The 24,207-nt window shown below is 42.5% G+C and overlaps 1 protein-coding gene across 1 annotated transcript in view; it reads left to right on the top strand.

The window, feature by feature from the left end:
- The window catches only part of LOC108438530 (cytosolic carboxypeptidase 4), a 319,250-nt gene that overhangs the window by 162,226 nt on the left and 132,817 nt on the right, over window positions 1-24,207 (top strand). Inside the window, exon 19 of the mRNA XM_037540410.1 lies at window positions 6,700-6,880. Within this exon, the coding sequence (XP_037396307.1) occupies window positions 6,700-6,880 (181 nt within the window). The remainder of the gene's footprint in view (window positions 1-6,699; window positions 6,881-24,207) is intronic.

The raw sequence follows: 24,207 nt of genomic DNA, 5'->3' as shown, positions 1-24,207 counted from the left end.
TTCTCAAAGCTGTGTAACACAGTGTAAACACATGTAAACATATGTAAACATAGTGCATATCCCATTAGAAGTGCACTCATTGGTGTAGTGATTAGTTTCCAACCGTGAGACCCTGAGGAACCAATCACAATCCAATTGAAAGAGGGGGTCATGGCATTCCTGACTGGCAGTGGAAGAGGGCTCCCTTCAGCCTGAGAGGAGATGAGACCCCAGAGCAGAAAGCGTTCTGCGTTCTCCACTTCAGTAATGAGAGAATCAGTCATAACTGTGCGGAGTGATTTTCGTGGGCAGTGAACCTCCAACAGCTCAGAGTGTTCGTCGTTGGTTCCTCAGGACTGGATGATCTCCGAAATCGCACTGAAAGAGCCGTGAGTGCAGCAACATACCCAATCCAGTGTGGGATGAGTTTGACTATAGAGTTGATGTCGTCCGTACAGCTGGAGGAGGTTCAGACTGAGACCTTGAACAATTACATAATAAACTTTATGCTCATTTACACCATTTACTGTTCACTGCATCAATCTCTAATGATTTACAAGTCAAATCAATCATGCTGAAATCTGATGAATCTCTGATGCCTCTGATGTTGCCTGTTTGTTTTGACCCCTGCAGTATTGGACAGCCTCCCCCCAAAAAAGCCACTTTGCACTTGCAAATACCCTCAAGCCTCCTATGTTAATAGCGGATGTGCTTGTTTCTGCTAGCTAGACATCTTCTGTTTTGATATCTGTGCTGTCTGACACTGACAGCATGATCAAATTATAGCTTTCAATATTTCGAAATCCACACAAAACACAAATGTGCTCATCTCATTTATTTCAGGCCGTAAAAAAATAATACAACCGCAAATGATTCCTACCTCAATCCTGATTGTGCCGGCACACCGAGATTCAATTAAACACGGAAAATTAAATGAAGCGAAGGAGAATACAAACGCAACGGCCACAGAAACTCATTATGAGAGATCAATGACGGAGCGGCTGATCACGCTAACGCGGGCCTTCCCTGACCGTCCTTTGTCAAGTGGTGATCTGGGCCACAATAGTCGTGCTAAATTAAATTTTAATGTGTTTCTGATAAGCTGTGTCCAGCTCTGGCGTCCGTGCCAAATGTAAGCTTGCTCAAGAGGGTGATGTAATTTTCCTGCTCAGATGAGATGAGTCGAGGCAGACATCAAAGGAGACGCAGCCGGAGCAGCACGATTGCCGTTTGATGTGATGACCTCACTGAGCTGCGGTTTGGTGATTCACTGAGAGGCTTCTGCCATGATGGCTCTTTGTGTTCTGGTTTGACCTGGTTTGTAATGAACGTTACCGCTTTTGACCTGTTCTTTGAATACGGAGCTCTAATAATGCCAGTGGCGAACCGCCAGGGTCTTCCAGTTCTTCTCTGAAGGCCCAGTATACACTATACTGCCAAAAAATATTCGCTCATCTGCCTTCACATGCTTATAAACTGACATCCCATTCTTAATCCAAAGGGTTTTATATGATGTCAGCCCACCCTTTGCAGCTATAACAGCTTCAACTCTTCTAGGAAGGCTTTCCACAAGGGTTAGGAGTGTGTTTATGGGAACTTTTGACCGTTCTTCCAGAAGCACATTTGTGAGGTCAGAAACTGATGTTGGATGAGAAGGCCTGGCTCACAGTCTCCACTCTGATTCATCCCCAAGGTGTTCTATCGGGTTGAGGTCAGGACTCTGTGCAGGCCAGTTAAGTTCTTCCGCACCAAACTCGCTCATCCATGTCTTTATGGACCTTGTTTTGTGTACTGGAGCGCATTCATTTTGGAACAGGAAGGGGCCGTCCCCAAACTGTTCCCACAAAGTTGGGAGCATGAAATTGTCCAAAATCTTTTGGTACTGAAGCATTAAGAGTTCCTTTCACTGGAACTAAGGGGCCGAGCCCAACTCCTGAAAAACAACCCCACACCATAATCCCCCCTCCACCAAACTTTACACTTGACACAATGCAGTCAGACAAGTACTGTTCTCCTGGCAACCATCAAACCCAGACTCGTCCATCGGATTTCCAGACGGAGAGGCAGAGTGACCAACCAAGAGTCAAAAAACCAAAAGAGTCTTCACTGCTCTAGAGTCCAGTGGTGGCGCTTTACACCACTGCATTCACTGCATTGGTGATGTAAGGCTTGGATGCAGCTGCTCGGCCATGGAAACCCATTCCATGAAGCTCTCTATGCTGTTCTTGAGCTGATCTGAAGGCCACATGAAGTTTGGAGGTCTGTACTGATTGAAATATCTTTGGGATGAATTAGAGCGGAGTCTTGAGCCAGGCCTTCTTGTCCAACATCAGTGTCTGACATCACAAATGTGCTTCTGGAAGAACGGTTAAAAATTCCCATAAACACACTCCTAACCCTTGTGGAAAGCCTTCCCAGAAGAGTTGAAGCTGTTATAGCTGCAAAGGGTGGGCCGACATCATATTAAACCCTATGGATTAAGAATGGGACCTCAAGTTTATATGCGTGTGAAGCCAGATGAGTGAATACTTTTGGCAGTATAGTGTATTTGATCATTAATAAGAGAAATTTTGTAGTTGTGATGCACAATATGCTTTTCTAAGGATGTTGTGGATATCATCCATTGATCAACACTGACCAACTGCATGTCATAATATAGTGTATGTACCATATATGATACTGTTTTGAAGTATCATGATATGATATTTTTTGCTGCGTTATCAAGTGGAAGCTACTCAGGTCAGAATCTGTGGCTGCACCAGAGGTTCTAAAGTGAGTTATGTTTACATTTTTAAAATAGAAGCAGTGTTTTTGCGGACCCTGTGGACCCCCCTGGCTTATAAGCGTTCTCACTTCTGTTCTTGAGCAGAGGCGAGAGCGAGTGGTGGGTTTGGTGCCTGCAGCTATATCTTATTGTTCTGTTTGTTTATTTGTTTGCCAATAAGAGTTACACAGTTCATGCATGACACCTCAATTTCCTCAGGTACGGTGTGTGCACGTGTGTGTGTGTGTGTGTGTGTGTGTGTGTATATACACACTGATCAGGAATAACACCTCCTTGTTTCTACACTCACTGTCCATTTTACCAGCTCCACTTACTGTATAGCTGCACTTTGTAGTTCTACAGTTACAGACTGTAGTCCATCTGTTTCTCTGATACTTTGTTACCCCCTTTTACCCTGTTCTTCAGTGGTCAGGACCCTCATGGACCCTCACAGAGCAGGTACTATTTGGGTGGTGGGTCATTCACAGCACTGCAGTAACACTGACATGGTGGTAGTGTGTTGGTGTGTGTTGCGCTGGTCTTGCCATCTCATTCGAGAACTCCCTGATTGTTCCATCTGTAGAGGCAAGAAGTCTTGGTGTGAGTCTGGATGTCCAGTTATCGTTCTCAACTCACATCGCGAACCTGACTCGGTCATGCAGGTTTCTTCTGTACAACATCCCAAGGATCTGACCCTTCCTCACTCAAGAGGCCACCCAGATGCTAGTGCAATCTCTGGTCATCTCAAGGCTTGACTACTGCAACTCGCTCTTGGCTGGTCTTCCCATGCAGGCCATCAAGCCTCTGCAAAAATGTGTGAATAGCTGAGTTTTCCCTCTTCACTTGAATTTCTATAGCTTAAGAAAAGAAAAAAAATGTGCAAAAAGGAGTTTTGAATGCATTTTTATTCATCCCAATGACTCTTTTTTTCTCCAGTGAACAATTTAAGACAATGTACAATACAAAAATATGAACACTAACATAACCCATTCAACTAATTAGTGCACAGTGAATAGAAAGTGCACAGCCTTTACAGACATATTTCTTACACCTGCAACACACAGTATGTGCTTTACAGTCCTTCTTTTGAGGGCAGAACTGACAGCTCTTCCTCTTACTTGCCCTAGCTGGGGAATGGCTGTGGTAGCTGGATCCTCAGGTTGATCAGGAGCTCTTGCACTCTGAATAGCTTTCACAACTGCTGCTGAGGCTTCTGTGCAGGGGACATGCTTCCTTCTTTCAATGAGTGGAGTTACAAGTGCCTTTCCTAGCTGCTCCAGGAACACCCTCCTCTTGTTCTGCTTACGAGACATCCAGGTCGGGTTGATCTCTCTCCAAATCACAAAGGCATTGTAGGAGGAAACATCAATGATGTTGTGGAAGAGGACCAGGGACCAGCGGGCAGTCATTCTTCTGCAGCTATATGTTCCAATCACCTTATCTAGGTTGTCCACACCTCCTTTGTTGCGGTTGTAGTCCAGGATGATGATTGGCTTCCTGTCCTCACAATCTCTAATGTCACCGTCTGTGTGCAGTGTGCTCAGAAGAACTACATTCTTGCTTTTCTTTGGGAGGTAGGAAACTAGAGTGGTGGTGGGCGTGAAGGCAAACTTTGAGGAGAAGACCTCTCTCTCCTTTGAAACAAGCAGTGCAGGTGGGAGCTCAGGCTTGTTCTTTCGAACTGTACCAACCATGGTGATCTTCCTCTTCAGGAGCTGCTGTTCGAGTTCATAAGAGGTGAAGAAATTGTCACATGTCACATTGTGAACCCTCCAGTTTTGTCATCTCCAGGATTATTTTTTCTATTGCTGGTCTGATAAACAGGTAGAATGTAGAGACAATGTCATGGGCATGAGAAACGGCATACCTTGTGGGTCCTGGGGTCATTTTTTATGACGTTTTGTTCTGCATGCCTGCCGTGTTGGTCATATGCTGCTGAGGACCATGTTATTTTGCCATTTTTTGAAAGGAAAGTCTCTCTTTCGGCTTCAGGGTTTACCATGCTCTGGGTTGTATTCCTCCCCATCTTCATCTTCGGATACATCCTCCACTTCCTCTTCTGAATCAGAGTTGTCTTGCTGGACATCTGAGAAAATCAGCTCTACAGCCTCTTCAACGCTATAACACACACTCATGGCTTCAGCACAGACAGAATTCGTGGTCCTGTTATCTGCAGCACCTTTATAACCTCTGGAAATAAGCAGGTGGTCTTCTGAAGTCTGCGAGAACACCACCTGATTTGCCTTGTTTACTTCTGCTACTGATTGATCTGAGACACAACTAAAACATTGTAACATTCTGTGTTTTGTAAATAACTCTGTGACCTTGATTTCAACTCTATTTGCTTCACGGGTCATTTTGACCTGAGGACCACCTTTTGTACCTTTTTATGTACAGCTTACATGGAAATGTGAATAAAAGCAACATTTCACTTTTCCTATTGTTTGGGCCAATCAAGGAAAAGTCATAAAATTTCAAGTTAAAAAAATAGCATTTATTTTTTTGGGGGGTTTTAACACAGTGGCGGGTCATTTTGACCCGAGGACAACAGGAGGGTTAAATGAGCACTGAATTATATGCTGCACTTATATATATTTTATTGTACTTCACTCTGTATTGTAGTTTATTGTATTGTAGTTTATTGTAATTGTATTGTATTGAATGGCACAGAGTTCTACGTTCAACTCTTCCTTTTTCTCTCGGTGTCTGCAGTGACATCTTGCTTCTAGCAGTATCTGAGCTCAGGACTCTTTTCTCTAAACGATTGGTAACTAGCAAAGATACTTTCTCTAGATCGACAAAGCACTTCTTGTAAGTCGCTCTGGATAAGAGCATCTGCTCAATGCTGTAAATGTAAATGTAAATGTCTGAGTGGATCAGACACAGCAGTGCTGCTGCCTCCAGCTTGAGCCACACTTGCACACAGTCCTCACTGAAGGCTTCCTGAGGTCTATGATGAACACGATGCCCAGCATCATTTGCACACAGGCAGAAATGAGATTCATCTGACCAGATAACACATTTTCAGTCATATACAGTCCAGTTTTTATGTCTCTTCATCCACCACAACTGGAGAAACTTTGTAAGCAGAAGTGTCCACTCACTGTCCACTCTATTAGACACTCCTACCTTGTCGGTCCATGTTGTAGATGTAAAGTCAGAGACGACAGCTCATCTGCTGCTGCACAGTTTGTGTTGGTCATCGTTTAGTCCTTCATCAGTGGTCACAGGATGCTGCCCACAGGACGCTGTTAGCTGGATATTTTTGGTTGGTGGACTATTCTCAGTCCAGCGGCGATACGGAGGTGTTTAAAAACTCCAGCAGCACTGCTGTGTCTGATCCACTCGCACTAGCACAACACACACAAACACACCACCACCACGTCAGTGTTACTGCAGTGCTGAGAATGACCCATCACCCAAATAGTACCTGCTCTGTGAGGGTCAATGGGGGTCCCCATGACAAGGGGCTCTACACACATATAGAATCATGAACACTCAAAGAACATTTTGCATTATTAAGGGGTTCTTTACATGATGAAAGTGTTCTTCAGGTTGATGGAAAATGTGTTGGGTCCTATATAGAACCTTTTTGGAAATGGTTCTATGTAGCACCCAAAAGGGTTCTTCTATAGTAAAGATGTCAAGCTTGTAATAATAAAAAACCCTTTTGGGTGATATGTAGAACCCTTTTCTAAAAGGGAACCATCTATAGCACATTAGTGCATATTTTTCATCAGTCTGAAGAACCTTTTAATCGAGTTCTTTGAGCTCTATATTGAATCATTTTCTTTCCTACAGAACCATAGAACTACAAGATTGAAGTTTTAATAAAACGTCCAGAAAGGTGATCGAATCTCAGTAGACACCAAATCAGTGAATCACTGTAACTAGATAATCGCAGTTTATTATTTATCATTTTATTTAACTTCTTGCTTGTTTGTGTGTGTGCATAGGGAACCGGCCATACGTGGTTCTGACGGCGAGGGTTCATCCCGGGGAAAGCAATGCGAGCTGGGTAATGAGAGGCAGTCTGGAGTTCCTGTGCAGCAGCGACCCAGTGGCAGAAAGTCTGAGAGAGGCCTTCATACTGAAGATCATCCCAATGCTGAATCCAGACGGAGTCATCCACGGCAAGTACGAGCACATGCACACACTTATTATTCTCTAAAAATGATCTGAAGTCTGTCCTTCAATATACATTAACAATATAAAAAATATAAAGAAATGAATAAAGCTAAAATATTTACACTGTAAGGACATTTTGCCCAAATTTCACATAAAGTATTGCTCATACTGATTCATGTTACCCCTGGGATGGTGAGGAGTTAACAAGATAAACATTATAAATAGAAAAGCAAAAAAAAAATCTTTACACTGTAGAGATATTTTAAAAATATTGCACAAGGAGTATCGATTTTACTGCACCCAGGAATATAATTCCACAGTTCATGTGCTGTATGGGTTTGGGGTTTAATGGCAGGTGGAGGAGGTTCTACTGGGAGCTGTGCTGGTTGTACAGTCTAACAACACCACAAGTGTCCTAATGACATCACTTAGAGGTAACATGTTCAAGGAGAAGAACAAGGGCCCTAATACTGAACCCTGTGGGACTCCACAAAAAAAAAAAAAAAACCTCTCTTTGGCGAATGATTTCCCAGTGAAATTATTTATGCATTAAATATTCTGGCTGCTTTAAACATAATACATGGGTAACTCTTACATGGATGCGTGGGTGTGTTCAGTGGTGCGTCCAATTAATACAGGTCTGTCGTACAGTACAATAGTCATTGCGGTTTTTGGTCTGCTGTGGGCAGCTGAGGTCATATACACCAATCAGGTGTAACATTATGACCACCTCCTTGTTTCTATGCTCATTGTCCATTTTATCAGCTCCACTTACTGTATAGGAGCACTTTGTAGTTCTACAGTTACAGACTGTAGTCCATCTGTGTCTCTGATACTTTGTTACCCTGTTCTTCAGTGGTCAGGACCCCCCTGGACCCTCACAGAGCAGGTACTATTTGGGTGGTGGATCATTCTTAGCACTGCAGTGACACTGACATGGTGGTGTGCTGGTGTGAGTGGATCAGACACAGCAGTGCTGCTGTAGTTTTTAAACAATGGGTCCGCTCACTTTCCACTCTGTTACCTTGTTGGTCCACCTTGTAGATGTAAAGTCAGAGACAGAAGCTCCTGTGTGTCAATATAGTTTCTGTTGGTCATCCTCTAGTCCTTCATCAGTGGTCTCAGGACGCTGTTAGCTGGCTATTTTTGGTTGATGGACTATTCTCAGTCCAGCAGTGACACTGAGGTGTTAAAACTAACTATTTGTACAACTTAGACAATATAATTTCAGTGGATTATGGCTCAGTTATGTTGCATGACTGAAGGTTCTGAAGTGTACCCTTGAGGGTAACACCCCAGAGACGAGAGGGGAACTGCCCAGTGACCATTTGGAACCTTTATTTCTGAGATCATATTGTCGTTTTCCATTTTTTATTCCCGTTTCAATTTCTAATCCCTATTTAGATTCATGTCCATTCAGCCAGTGAAGGCAGTTTTATATAACACGGCAGTTTGTTTGTTCTAACTCCATGAATAGCAGTATTCCTATCATGCTTCTCTCTCTCCAGACATTAATTACATGTATAGTGGTGTTAAGACTGACCTATGGGTGACCGTATTGATGCTCATCTCAGTCAGACAGTAATTTATCCCGTATTTCTCTACTTTTCTCTCAGCACTGGCCTGATCTCCTCTCTGAGAGTCAGCAAATCCTCAGCTGTGAGTTCTCATCTTTATCATCGACAGAGAATTCTGGTATATTTGGCTGTTGATCAGATGTTTGGTGCATCACAGCTGGTATTCTGGATAGGTGATCAGTGAACAGTGCAGATGTTGGCAGTTTATCTGGTGTGGAGCTGTGCTGAGGGCTTTTAGGGCTGTTTGCTGCTTAACCCTTGTGTGGTGTTGACGTGTAGCATCCCATTCAACACAATGAGTGCACTTTCCCTCTTTCCCTCAAAATCACACAATCAGGCCCTAAAACACATTTTAACAGATAAACAACAATAAATGTGACAAATATTAATTATAAATGACTTATATCTAATATAACAACATATGGCATGTGTGAATGTCACACGTGAATACTTTAAAATTGTTATTGACCCATCCATCCATCCATCCATCCATTTTCTAGGCCGCTTCTCCGTCAGGGTCGCGGTGGGGTGCTGGAGCCTGCTGGACTGCTGGGTTATTGACCCAAATTACCAAAAAAAAACAAAAACATCCAGAATTCTAGGGTTAAATCAATACAGCCATAACAATTTATGCAAAGGTACCAGATGTTTAAAATATCACAAGTATCCAGAGTAGGGTTCTCCTTTAGCAGCTATAGCCAGTCAGCAGCCTGTCCATGTTGATCACACACACACACACACACACACACACACACACACACACACACAAACAGCAGGCGAGAACAGAGCGAAGGACACAGCACCGCCACACTTTTACTCCCCGCAGGTTCAGCCCAACACCACAGGTGTAATATGAATGTGTGTGGGGGGTGAATAGAGTGAAGACCCTGAAAATGAGTTATTTTACATGTTCTTCACAGAAGATGAGCAAAGGACAAAAATCTGAGGCTGAAATAATAATAAATCACATCATTTTTTTCCTCTTGGTAAACATTGAATATGTGCCCCACAGACCTGAACACCAAACATGGGTTGATCTTTAGAAGAACGGGGTTATTACTGTCATTTACTGCGCTGTTTAAATGTGTTGACATAATTACATAAATGGTTACATAGTTATGTAATGAGTTGAATGAACCCGTTTGAAGTCCAGGTGGAACCACCACAATAGAGTGGGTCAGCATGTTCTAACTGCATCTGTTGAGACCCAGAGGAGGATGGGTTCCCTTTATATGTACTTTTTAGTCTTGTTTCCTCTCAGTAGTTCTTCCTCATGCTCTTAGAAAAGTTCTCCTTTTTGAGTCTTGCTTCATCATGCTTTTATAGAGGTTGTACTTTTGAGTCTTGGTTCCTCTCAGTGGTTCTTCTTCCTGCTCTTAGGGAGGTTCTACTTTTGAGTCTTGATTTATCCTCAGTTGTTCTTCCTCGTGTTCTTAAGGAGGTTCTTCTTTTAAGTCTTGGCTTCTCTAAGTGGTTCTTCTTCATGCTTTTAGGGAGGTTGTACTTTTGAGTTTGGGCTCCTCTCCGTAGTTCTTCCTAATGCTCTTAAAGGTTATCCTTTTTGCATCTTGGTTCCTCTGTGGCTCTTCCTCATGTTCTTAGAGAGGTTGTCCTTTTGAGTTGTGGTTCCTCTGTGTGGTTCTTCTTTATGCTTTTAGGGTTTTTCCCTTTTGAATCTTCGTTCCTCTTAGGGGTTCTTTCTCATGCTTTCAGAGGTGTTATCTTTATAAGTATTGGTTCCTCTCAGTGATTATTCTTCATGATCTTAGTGATGGTTCTCTGTCTGAGTTTTGGTTCCTCTGAGTAATTCTTCCTTATGTTCTTAGGGAGTTTTGAGTCTTGGTTCCTCTCAGTGGTTCTTCCTCGTGGCTTTAGGGAGGTTCTCCTTTTGAGTCTTTTTAATGGTTCTTCCTAATGTTTTCAGGGAATTTTGAGTCTTGGTTCCCCTCAGTGGTTATTCTTCACGCCCTTAGTAAGGTTCTCCTTTTTCTCCTTTTGGTTGCTCCCAGTTTTTCGTCATGCTTTTAGGGAGTCTTGGCTCTTCTTATTAGGTTTTCCTCATGTTCTTATAAGTTTATGCCTCTTATGCAGGTTCTTCTATTTGAATCTTCCTTATGCGGTTATGGAATTTTGAGTCCTGGTTCTTCTTCTCGCTCTCACGATCGCAGTGAGCCGCGACACCTCGGTTTATGTGGCTCCCGTTAAAAGTGCAGGCGTCCATCCCCATAAACTGCTCTGAACTCACCTTTAAGAGTAGGTGGGCGCTAAATACGGACGCTTCCCCACATTCATTTATATGCTAATGTAGTTTTGCATAGGCATGAATGCTGTAGTGTTGCAGGCCCTTTGAAATGGAAATCATGCGAAAAGGTCACATTTGCTTCGATCGAATTTATCACGGACTTCGGGAAAAATTTGAAGGGAAATATTCATATTATAGGTCAAAGCGTCTGATCCTGCAGTCGGAGCGGCCCTTTCTTTCTCAAATGATGTTTTTAATATCTTGCTCTCTCTTCTGGGCAGTGTTTACTGAGACTTGGGCATTAAAGCTACATTACAGACCACAGGCCTTCACTTTTCCCACAGCGATGTTTTGTGTCAGTGTTGTTACTGTGTGTTGAGCGTATGGAGCGATGTTGGTGGCCATGATCTGGTGAGCACATTCACACAGTGTTTTAAAGGCCTCTGAGGAAGATTGTCACCATTTGGGATGTAATCACATATGAACACGTTAAATTGGAATGATCAGATAATCTGTTCTAAACTGATACACACCGATCAGACTGTATAGCTGCACTTTGTAGTTCTACAGTTACAGACTGTAGTCCATCTGTTTCTCTGATACTTTGTTAGCCCCTATACTCTGTTCTTCAGTGGTCAGGACACCCATGGACCCTCACAGAGCAGGTACTATTTGGGGGGTGGTGGTGGTGTGTTAGTGTGTGTTGTGCTGGTACCGCTGGATCAGACACGGCAGTGCTGCTGGGGTGCTGACTGGTTAGCATTACTGCTACTGAGTGCTGATTGGTTGGTGAGCGAAGCAGCTCATTGGCTGTTCATGACGTCATGGACGTACATGAGGCGCTGTTTCAAACTCCTGTAACTTGACTTTAAAAGCTCTTAAAAATATAACAGTGGTGTTAAAATGTTTTATGCTGTTCTGTGATCAGTTATCATCCATCCATCCATCCATCCATCCATCCATCCATCCATCCATCCATCCATCCATTATCTTCTGCTTCAACGGGGTTCGGGTCGCGAACATAAGCAATGAGGCCCAGACCTCCCTTTCCCCAGCCACTTCCACTAGCTCTCCAAGGTGGATTCCGAGGCGCTCCCAGGCCAGCTGGGCGATATAGTCACGTCAGCGTGTCCTGGGTCTTCCCCGGGGTCTCCTCCCAGGTGGACTTGCCTGTGACACCTCACGAGGGAGGCGTCCAGGAGGCATCCTAACCAGATGCCCGAACCACCTCAGCTGGCTCCTCTCGACGTGAAGAAGCAGTGGCTCTACTCCGAGTCCCTCCCGGATGACCGAACTTCTCACCCTATCTCTAAGGGAGAGTCCAGTTATTATTCATTTATATATAAGATTTTAAGCACTTTTAACTGATTTTACTCAAAGGCTCCATATTAACCCATTCATTTTTGGACTCGCTCACGGGCGCCCTCTAGTGTTAGAGAAACCCTGAAGTCCTCTGGGTTTAATGCTGCAGACTGTGGTCACCATGCTGGTCAGAAGAAGCTGTATCAAATAGAAGCATGATCATGCTCTCGGCCTTCTGAAGACCCAGCGAAATGAGCACCGATCTCAGTTAGCTTTCGTTGATAGAGACTGTCAACCTAAGACAGCGGTTAACTGGACCTGAAATTGAATTAGTCTCTGTTTGAGGTTTTTGGAGTGCGGTGTTGTTGTGTATTAGCGGCACGCTGCTCGTGATGTATTGTGATTTTAGTGAGGGGCGTCAGGATGAGACGAGGGACTCATCAGAAAAGCGCAGCTGTTTCTGTGGTGGGGTGGGAGATTATACACTATATGGAAATCGGCTTATAGAGTTCAGGTGTTTTTAATTATTAGATGGAATTAAAAGGTTTGCCTCTTTCAATTTACCACTATATTTACTGCATGTATTGCTTCAGTTCTCTCCTTCAGACTGAAGGCTTTCCTGTAATGAAAGGCTTGTTGTTTAAAACCTAAATTTGGACCTGACAGGTGTTTAATCAGGGTTTACTCGTTTTCTTATTTCTTTATTTCTTTATTTTTTCCCCCGATTTTCTTCCTGATTTAGTCGTCTCCGATTCCATCCACTGGTTAGGACTCCCCAGTCACGCAATACTAGCAGCACTAGGAGGGTGAAGGCAGCACAGGCTTCCTCCAAGACTTGTGAAGCTCCACCACATCTGTTTGAAATGCAGCTAACGCCACGTCATCGAGCAGCCGAACACACTCCCACTATAGACTGTAAACACGGTTTATACTAGTTCTTATGTTTTATATTGTGGTGTAAATTACCTTCATCTCATGTAAATACAACAGATCTGTCTGATGTAAATATGCAAATAGATATACTTTGTCAATTTGTAAGTTTATGCGCAATTGTCTTGCAATTTCATTACAATTTCCTTTCAGGGTCAATACAGTTCCGTCCATCCAGACTGTCTGTCTGTCTATATGTTTGTCTGGCTATTCGTCTGTCTACTCTATTTATAAGTCACTTTGGATAAAAGCTCCTGCTAAATGTAAATGTAATGTAATGTAATGTAATACTCATCTGTCTGTCTCTCTCTCTGTCTATCTATCTGTTCGTCTATCTGTGTGCCTGTGCCTGTCTGTCTGTCTGTCTATCTGTCTGTCTGTCTTTATCTATCTCTGTATGTCTATTCATGTCTCTCTATCTGTCAGTCTATCTGTCTATTCATCTATCTACCTGTCTACCTATCTATATTTTTGTCTCTGTCTGTCTGTCTGTTTGTTTGCCTCTCCGTCTGTCTATCTATCTGTTTGTCTGTCTATTCATCTGTCTTTCTGTCTCTCCGTCTATCTATTCATCTGTCTGTCTATCTGTATGTTTGTGTCTATCTGTATGTCTTTATCTACTATATATCTGTCTATTCATCTGTCTGTCTGTCTATTAATATGTCTATCTGTCTGTCCATCTGTCTACTCATCTGTCTGTCTCTCTGTTTATCTATCTGTTCGTCTATCTGTCTGTCTGTATCTGTCTAATTTGTCTCTGTCTATCTGTCTGTCTGTATCTGTCTGTCTAATTTGTCTCTGTCTATCTGTCTGTCTAATTTGTCTCTGTCTATCTGTCTGTCTGTATCTGTCTAATTTGTCTCTGTCTATCTGTCTGTCTGTATCTGTCTGTCTAATTTGTCTCTGTCTATCTGTCTGTCTAATTTGTCTCTGTCTATCTGTCTGTCTGTATCTGTCTAATTTGTCTCTGTCTATCTGTCTGTCTGTATCTGTCTAATATGTCTCTGTCCATCTATCTGTCTGTCTTTCTGTCTCTGTCTGTCTTTCTATTTATTTGCTATCTGTCTATCTGCCATATCTGCCATGCCATTCTGCCATGTCTGTCTGTCTGTTTGTCTGTCTATTCATCTATCTATCTGTCTATTCATCTGTCTGTCAGTCTATCTAACTGTTTGTCTGTCTGCGTGTTTATCTGTCTGTCTGTCTGAATTAATGAGCCCCTCCCCCAAACCAACCCAGAATTCGGGGCAAGTGAAAACGCCTTTAGAGGTCCAGTGAACTCCGTGTTTAAGCAGTGAGGTCACTTGTCCTTTTCACAGAGGGGGCATACAGTTTCAGACCGTAATGAGGTTGATAACGGTCTACGATTACGATCTGGATCTTTAAGATGCTCTGGTGTCAGAAAACAGCTCTACCTACCTGCTTCTCCCTACAAAGCACTCCATTACACACCATTACAGCATGTGTTTCATCTGAACAGTAAACAGCGCTGATGATAACTGCATATTTATGAAAATGGTAGTTGACTTTTTTCATAATTTGATGAAATATCAAAGGTGCAGTAAAAGGTCTAGCATCAGTATAATGGCTGTGCTGACATGATTTCATTGTGTATTACAGCTTTTTAAACACTTTGTTTCTTTTAACAAAACTGACAAACATTTTTTAATCATGGATGTGGATGCCTTGGGAAAAAAAGTGTTTGTCCCTGTATCTATACTCACTGTCCACTTTATCAGCTCTACTGACCATATAGTTTCACTCTGTAGTTCTGCAGTTACAGACTGTAGTCCATCTGTCCTCTAGTCCTTCATCAGTGGTCAACAGTGCTGAGAATGATCCACCACCCATATAGTACCTGCTCTGTGAGGGTCCATGGGGGTCCTGACCACTGACGAGCAGGGTAATAAAGTATCAGAGAAACAGATGGACTACAGTCTTTAACTGCAGAACTACAGAGTGAAATTATACGGTCAGTGGAGCTGATAAAGTGGACAGTGAGTGTAGAAACAAGGCGGTATACTAATGAAGTGGTGGTTGGTATAAATAAACCTGTGTACCTCTGATGTGTAAAGTAATTTCAAACCAGCAATGAAAGTTGGTTCAGTTGTGTTAAAGCCCATTTCCCTGTGGAGGTCATTAGTCTCAGTAGGCGCTGGTCTGTTCACTCGCTGTAGAAGTTCAGGATGAGAGTTTGGAGGTTTTGTGTTTTTATTTGTGTGGTTCTGTAGCTCCTTCACAGACAGTAATGTTCTGCTGTTGTGAGAACTGACTAAACGTCATCTTTGCATCATAAACCCTGAGTTTTGTAAAACATCACCCTTGACTGAAGCTCAGCAGGACGCTCTGCGCGGTTCTCCCAAACAAGCTGACTCACGTTTGTACTTTTGCCCCGTGTTCTCCTCAAGTTCTCCAGCTCAGCTCAGAATGTTTCATCATACTTTTCAGTCCTGTTGGACGTCGTGGTAGAGTGGATTACAGCTGATGACTCTAAAGGATGAAGCTGATCTTCTTCAAAAGCATGTTTCAGTAGTAAGAGAAGAAAATGTAGAACCATTTCAAGCTTATATAGTTCTTTGAATGGTGAAACGGTTCTCCATATTGATGGAGGTGTTCTATATAGAACCTTTTTGAAAAGGCTTCTATATAGCACCAAAAATATTCTGCTATTGTTGTGATATCAAGCTTTCATAAAACAGAACCACCGTTTTTGGTGCTATATAGAACCCTTTTTGAAAAAAGAACCATTGAACCATGTTCTACATGTACCATTGTAGATGTGCTATACCATCTTCTACATCTACCAGCCTGCATGTGTTCCACCATGTTCTATGTCTACCATCCTGGAAGTGTTCCACCATGTTCTATGTCTACCATCCTGGAAGTGTTCCACTGTGTTCTACTTCTACCGTCCTGTAAGTGTTCCACCATGTTCTACATCTACCCTCCTGTATGTGTTCCACCATCTTCTATATCTACCATCCTTTATGAGTTTTGATTGCTCTCAGTGGTTCTTCCCCCTTGGTGTTAGGACATTTTTCCTGACCGGTTCTCCTTTGACAGCGTTCATTAAGAGTCTACATCCATATTTCTGGAAGAACATGTTTGGGATCCTTCCTGTTGGAGAAAGTGCTAAACAAACACAGCTAATTTGTGCTGAATAGGATTGACTTTAGCTGTTTCTCATCTGTCTGCTTTATGCTTCAACAGCAGAACTCCAGCCACACAGAGCTCCTCGTGTCATTGTGCAGAGGTAGAACAGCCTTGAACTGTCTTACCCTTGTTCTCTCTCTCTGTCTGCCTTTATTTTTCTCCTTCCTTCACTCCTGAGTATTGACACTCTAAGCCCCAAGTCCTTTTCTTCATGCCTCATCTTGCATTCTCTCTCTGTGCTCTCAGTTCTCCAGGTCTTCAATAGGTCGTCTTTCTTTGAGAGATCTCTTACTCTCTGTCTCGCCGCCCTCTTTCCTCCCAAACAAAGCAAATGTCGAGCGTCTCGCTCTCCAGAACAGGTTGCGTTTGTCTCGCGGATGCCCCAGAGAAAGCTCTCAGGTTTGCTTAAACACGTTCTGCAATCTCTCTCACGCTGTCCCACCTGTCACACGAGCCGGCCTCCTCCAGATCGAGTGCCTGCTTTCAGATATTCCCCATAACCCACCTTTTCAGGCAGGTTGATTGCAGCGATGCATCTTGAATGAAAGCGTCTTGAGCTTCTCCCAACTACAGTGAGACCCCCTCCTTGAATCAGGATCAGCTTTATTTCAAGTGTGAAACATGAAGTCGTCCTGGTCGCTGCACATGATTAATGTTCAGACACAAATCAGAATAAACAAGCATAAACTGTTAACACATATGACGTATAGCTAAAGGAGAATGGAGGTGTAATATGGAATAATGAATACGCAGTCATTAAGAAGTTTAGGATCAATGTTTTCAATAATATAAAATGTTTTACTACAGATAAATACACTATTTTTCCACAAGTATTCAGTCACTCATTCAAATAATTTAATTCAGGTGTTCCAATTACTTCCATGGCCACAGGTGTATAAAACCAAGCACCTAGTGGGGTCTGATCTTCAGAGTCTGACCGAATCAGACTGAGCCATAAAGCTGCCACAATATCAAGTTCAGCTCAGTTTTGTCAGTTTCTGCTAGATCAGTATTAATGTTGTTTCGTTCCAGCCGGTCTGTAAAGCTTCTTAAAGCCCGTTTAGTTTGGCGAATGGTGTTGGGTTCATTTCTGGCTGATTCCAGGCTGTTTAGCTGATCTTCTGTCACAGCTGCCGACTGAAAAGCTGCTCAGTGGTGACGACAGTTTGGGAATTTAGTGTCGTCTCGTCTTCAGAGTCAGTCCAAATTAGCTGTCGGCCAAATGAGATCGTAAAAGTGTCTGTTTTCCGTTTGTGGTAAAGTAGAAACGTTCAAATGACTTGAGCGCCTCCTACAGCGGTCAGAGTTGTTGCTTAGCAACGGTGTCTCATCGTGTGAGCGTGTTTGTGAATAAACCCGTGATGTTATGATGAAATAACAGCACAGTTAGAACACCTCTCAACCAATCAGCTCACATTGCCGGAACTAACTGTCATATGAAGTCTGTTAAGTCGGTTGTGCATCCGAGCCTTTAGCCAATCACACTACGAAGTGGGAGCTAACTGTGGTGTAATGTGCTGCGTGGAGGTTATTTCAGTGAGTGCTGTTGGGGGGGCTGATGGTGGGCTGTGTGCAGTGTGTTGGTGTTGAGTGATGAGCCTCAGTGACGAGGGCTGGAGGTTCAGGCCATTCGGTTCCTCTCTGCCGTTCTTCTGTGGTGAGTACCGAGGTGATTATGTCACTGTCCTCCAGTGTAAGTGGACGTCGTGGTGCTCTCAGCAGCACGGTGATGTGTGGTGGGGGTGGGGTGGGCGAGCGGTCCGGAGCCGGCGGGAGGCTTATCTGTATTAAAATGTTTTGATGCATGGGGGCCGTGTGACTCTGACATATTGTGGAGGCCCCATGGGTTTCTGGGATACAGAGCGGTGATGGATGGAGCTCAGCCTGCCCACTTCATCATTCTGCAGGACAGTGACCACAGCCAGCAACGTCCAGCCAAACCCAGACTCTGTCTTCACCTCTCTCTCTCTCTCTCCCCCTCTCTCATCCCTCCTGTTGTCTTCAGTCTCTCTCTCTCTCTCCCTCTCTCTCTCTCTCTCCCTCTCTCTCTGTCGCTTTCTCTATTCTACCTTCTTCTTCTCTCATCCCTTTCTCTAGTCTTTCTGTCTCTCTCTCTCTGTTCTCTATTATTCCTGCTCCTTCTGTTGTCTTCTCTCTCTCTCTCTCTCTCTCTCTCTCCCTATTCTACCTTTTTCTCTCTCATCCCTCTCTCTATTCTGTTTGTCTCTCTCTCTCTCTCTCTGTTCTCTATTCTTCCTGCTCTCTCTGTCTTCTCCCTCTGTCTTCTCCCTCTCTGTCTCCCTTTCTCTCTCTCTCTCTCTCTCACCCCCCCCGCTTTGCTATCTTTCTCTCTGTCACTTTCTTTTTTCTGTTTCTTTATTGCTCTCTGTCTTTCTCTGTCCCTCTTTTCCACTCTATCATTCTTTCTCCCTCTATCTTTCTTTTTCGTCTCTTTTTTTCTCTTTTGTGTCTCTTTTTTCCATCTCTTTTTCTGTTGCGGCCTCTCTCTATGTCTTTTGTTTCTTTTTTGTTTTTTATCTCTCTCTCTGTTTCTTTCCATCTCTCTTTTTTCCGTCTATTTAGCTCTCTCTCACTCTCCATTCATCTAATTCTCTTTTGTCTGTTTTCTTTTTTTCCTTTCTTTTTCTTTTTTACTTCTTTTCCTTCCTTCCTTCATTTTTTCCTTCCATCTCTTTAGCTTTCTCTCTCTCTCTCTCTCTCTCTCTCTCTCTCTCTCTCTCTCTCTCTCTGTCGCTTTACTTTTCTGTTATCTTTCTCTGTATTTTTTGTGTCTATCTTTCTTTTATTCTCTTTTATCTCTATTTTACCACCCTTTCCATTTATCTCTCTCTTTCTCTCTTTCTATTTTACAGTGACAGTGTTCTGTGTGCAGGTCTGTGTTCCAGATCTCTGTATATGTCTGTTTTATTTATTTATTTATTTATTTTTGTATTCCCTGCTGGAAGAACGGAGTCCGGATCTCATTCAGTAACACCACGCGTGTTCTTTTCTGTGCCGGCTCTCACTCTGGGGGCTTTAGGAGATAAAAAAAATGTCATGATGCAAACCAAACATCAATGGAGGTGGGAGATATTGAGCAGCGTGGGGTATAATTCGCGCGTCAGGGTTTCGTTGGCGAACATCATGCGAGCCCGGGGCCAGTCGATTGAAAACATTTTTCACAGGAGGAGGGCTCTTAGCGAGGTCCTCCATCACACAAAGCCAGCGCGTGAGGCTTTATTGGCTTCAGCGCGGCGTGCTAAGAGATTGCCTCTCGCTCGGAGCGCTCTGAATGGAGCAGAGTTCCAGAGGTCGCCTGTATTGTGCATGAGCGCTGTGTGGAGGAGCAGTTCAGGCTGCTTCTCCAGAACATATGAGCACAATTCCCCCCCAACCATCTGAGCTCCACACTGACCAGCAAAAGTTTGGGGACATGTGGGACTTTTAAAGGGTCCATATCTTACAGTTTTCTTGTATCTCTATATTTTTCTCCCTCAGGAGCACTCAAGATGTTCGTGTGCGGTTATGTAGCAAAAAGGATACATAGTCAGGGGTGGCACCACACCTCCAGAAGTGGTTTCCAAAATAAAAATAAATAAAAGCGGGTTTCCATTTAGGCCACTGACTAAAATTTCCTTTCATGTCATGCTAATGACGTCTTTACTAGTTACATTTACTTGAGTACATGGACTCCAGTAGAAAGTTGATGGAGTTTTACTCTCCTTGAGTACATTGTCATATTAATTTTACTTCTACTAAATTGAGTAAAGGAATCTTTTTACTGGGTTATATTTTAGCCATTGGTATTTAGATACTAACTCCTTTTTTGCGTTTAATTTCAACATGTTTTGATGGTGGCAATATTTCATTGCTGTCAGAACGAAACCTTGTATCTCCGAAACGGTCACTTTACAGGAGAAGGAAAAACCTGCTTTACTTTTAATGTTGATGGAACCAGAATTTTTTCCCATTTTTTGCAGCTGTTTCTTTGGTCCTTTCTTCATGAAATTTACAAACATTGAAAAGGGCAAAATATCTCAAAAACTGGAAACCAGCAAAAATGGAGATACAAGGTTTCGTTCTGACTGCAGTGATTTGTGCTGCTTTGTGAAGGTTACATCTCTGTTTTTTTAGACCAAAAACATCTCATAAAGAGAAGAACGGAGCTGCACAATCTTTAGTTCCTATGCTGATAAATGCTGGATGTAGTAGAAGTTCCACTGCAGGGCTCAGTACTTCAGTAGTGTTCTTTTACTTATGTAATTATTTTATACAAGTATCAATACTTTTTTCTTGAGCACTGATTTGGGCTCCTCTCTCCACTGCTGAACCTGATCATGTGTTGGTCTTACTTTTGATGTTGCTTCAGTAGCTGCAGCCTTAGATAGCAGTATTTCTTAGCTAACATCTCTGAAGAACATCAGGCTGTTTACATATCCAGCTAATTTTCTTAAGAAAATGTTGTTTAGTGTGGACCTGAATTTAGGTGGTGTCGCATGGTTCTGCCCCTGAGGTTGACTTTGTCTGTTTGTGCTGGTCAGTGCAGTTTAGAGAAAACGGAGGTTTTTGTGTGTGAACTCAAGAAGTGGTTGGATGTCACCCCAGAACTCTGAAACTCTGAAACTCTGAGCCAAAAGTGAGCTATTTAGTACCCCACACACAAAAAAAAAAACATCTACAGTTTTTGTGATTTTTAGTTTTCAGAACAACATGACACTTTTTTTGTTGTTTTTGGGAAAACAAAGAGTGGAAATATTGTCTTCTGGATACTGCTGGAGCCTATCCCAGCAGTCTTCGGGCGGAAGGCAGCATACACCCTGGACAGGTCGCCAGTCCATCGCAGGGCAGACAGACAGACACAGACAGTCACTCACACCCAGGGGCAATGTAGCATTTCCAATTGGCCTGACTGCATGTCTTTGGACTGTGGGATGAAACCGGAGAACCCGGAGGAAACCCATGCAGACACGGGGAGAACATGCAAACTCCACACAGAGAGGACCCTGGTCACTCGGCCGGGGAATCGAACCCAGGCCCTCCTCACTGTGAGGCGACAGCGCTACCCACCACACCACCGTGCCGCCCTCTCATACTCTTTAATACATTGTTATTTAACATTTAGTTAAACTGCCACAGAGAACATGACCCCAAACATCTGATGGTCAGTCTGTGCTATCTTAGGCTGCAGGTGTCACACAGACATGGATGGCATGGATGGCTGGAGATGATGTCAGAGTCAGTGTGTGACTGATGTGCGGTGCCTCTACGCTTTTAGTTCAGTCATTAAGGCCCTTCTGGATGACCCTGAAGTAAATTGTATTTGACCACAGCTTTGTGTATGATATCCCTGTGGGCACGCTACCTGGTCCAATCCGAGCCTTTGACCTTCCTATCTTTAATCTGTTCATGTGTGGTGCGTCTGCGTGACCGATGCTGATTTTTTTATGCCGAGGAATCGTACAGCGAGTGTATTGGATATCAATATTTGGCTCAGTGGCTGGCGATGGGACACTAATGGGCAGTTCTCCAGAGCAGCTGTCTCACACATTAGAGACGTGGAAAAGCAAAAGGTCCAATTTGTCTCTTAAGCTGACAAACCAGGCCCTGTGATGATTTTGACATGCTGTGAATTCAGAAACAGTGTCACAGCCCACAGCATCAGCTGAGCATCTCACTGTGCTCAGAATATTATCCTGTCCAACCTGCACCCACAACTGAGTCAGTTCTACAGTTTCTCATTAGGCTGGATGAATAACCGACTCTAAATGTAGGTATTGTGATATAAACTGAGTCTGTTCTACAGTTTCTCATTAGACTGAATGAATAACCGGCTCTAAATGTAGGTATTGTGATATAAACAGAGTCTGTTCTACAGTTTCTCATTAGGCTGAATGAATAACCGACTCTAAATGTAGGTATTGTGATATAAACTGAGTCTGTTCTACAGTTTCTCATTAGGCTGAATGAATAACCGACTCTAAATGTAGGTATTGTGATATAAACTGAGTCTGTTCTACAGTTTCTCATTAGGCTGAATGAATAACCGACTCTAAATGTAGGTATTGTGATATAAACTGAGTCTGTTCTACAGTTTCTCATTAGACTGAATGAATAACTGACTCTAAATGTAGGTATTGTGATATAAACCGAGTCTGTTCTACAGTTTCTCATTAGGCTGAATGAATAACCGACTCTAAATGTAGGTATTGTGATATAAACCGAGTCTGTTCTACAGTTTCTCATTAGGCTGAATGAATAACCGACTCTAAATGTAGGTGTTGTGATATAAACCGAGTCTGTTCTACAGTTTCTCATTAGGCTGAATGAATAACCGACTCTAAATGTAGGTATTGTGATATAAACCGAGTCTGTTCTACAGTTTCTCATTAGGCTGAATGAATAACCGACTCTAAATGTAGGTGTTGTGATATAAACCGAGTCTGTTCTACAGTTTCTCATTAGGCTGAATGAATAACCGACTCTAAATGTAGGTGTTGTGATATAAACCGAGTCTGTTCTACAGTTTCTCATTAGACTGAATGAATAACCGACTCTAAATGTAGGTATTGTGATATAAACTGAGTCTGTTCTACAGTTTCTCATTAGGCTGAATGAATAACTGACTCTAAATGTAGGTGTTGTGATATAAACCGAGTCTGTTCTACAGTTTCTCATTAGGCTGAATGAATAACCGACTCTAAATGTAGGTATTGTGATATAAACCGAGTCTGTTCTACAGTTTCTCATTAGACTGAATGAATAACCGACTCTAAATGTAGGTATTGTGATATAAACCGAGTCTGTTCTACAGTTTCTCATTAGACTGAATGAATAACCGACTCTAAATGTAGGTATTGTGATATAAACAGAGTCTGTTCTACAGTTTCTCATTAGGTTGAATGAATAACTGACTCTAAATGTAGGTATTGTGATATAAACCGAGTCTGTTCTACAGTTTCTCATTAGACTGAATGAATAACCGACTCTAAATGTAGGTATTGTGATATAAACCGAGTCTGTTCTACAGTTTCTCATTAGGCTGAATGAATAACCGACTCTAAATGTAGGTGTTGTGATATAAAAAACGAGTCTGTTCTACAGTTTCTCATTAGGCTGAATGAATAACTGACTCTAAATGTAGGTGTTGTGATATAAACCGAGTCTGTTCTACAGTTTCTCATTAGGCTGAATGAATAACCGACTCTAAATGTAGGTATTGTGATATAAACCGAGTCTGTTCTACAGTTTCTCATTAGGCTGAATGAATAACCGACTCTAAATGTAGGTATTGTGATATAAACCGAGTCCGTTCTACAGTTTCTCATTAGGCTGAATGAATAACCGACTCTAAATGTAGGTGTTGTGATATAAACTGAGTCTGTTCTACAGTTTCTCATTAGGCTGAATGAATAACCCGACTCTAAATGTAGGTGTTGTGATATAAACCGAGTCTGTTCTACAGTTTCTCATTAGGCTGAATGAATAACCGACTCTAAATGTAGGTATTGTGATATAAACCGAGTCTGTTCTACAGTTTCTCATTAGACTGAATGAATAACCGACTCTAAATGTAGGTATTGTGATATAAACCGAGTCTGTTCTACAGTTTCTCATTAGGCTGAATGAATAACCGACTCTAAATGTAGGTATTGTGATATAAACCGAGTCTGTTCTACAGTTTCTCATTAGGCTGAATGAATAACCGACTCTAAATGTAGGTATTGTGATATAAACCGAGTCTGTTCTACAGTTTCTCATTAGGCTGAATGAATAACTGACTCTAAATGTAGGTATTGTGATATAAACCGAGTCTGTTCTACAGTTTCTCATTAGACTGAATGAATAACCGACTCTAAATGTAGGTATTGTGATATAAACCGAGTCTGTTCTACAGTTTCTCATTAGGCTGAATGAATAACCGACTCTAAATGTAGGTGTTGTGATATAAAAAACGAGTCTGTTCTACAGTTTCTCATTAGGCTGAATGAATAACCGACTCTAAATGTAGGTATTGTGATATAAACCGAGTCTGTTCTACAGTTTCTCATTAGGCTGAATGAATAACTGACTCTAAATGTAGGTATTGTGATATAAACCGAGTCTGTTCTACAGTTTCTCATTAGACTGAATGA

The sequence above is a fragment of the Pygocentrus nattereri genome, chromosome 8, assembly GCF_015220715.1.
Source record: "Pygocentrus nattereri isolate fPygNat1 chromosome 8, fPygNat1.pri, whole genome shotgun sequence".
NCBI lineage: Eukaryota > Metazoa > Chordata > Actinopteri > Characiformes > Serrasalmidae > Pygocentrus > Pygocentrus nattereri.
Note: the sequence above shows the minus strand (reverse complement) of the source record. Positions and strands in the feature narration are given on the sequence as shown.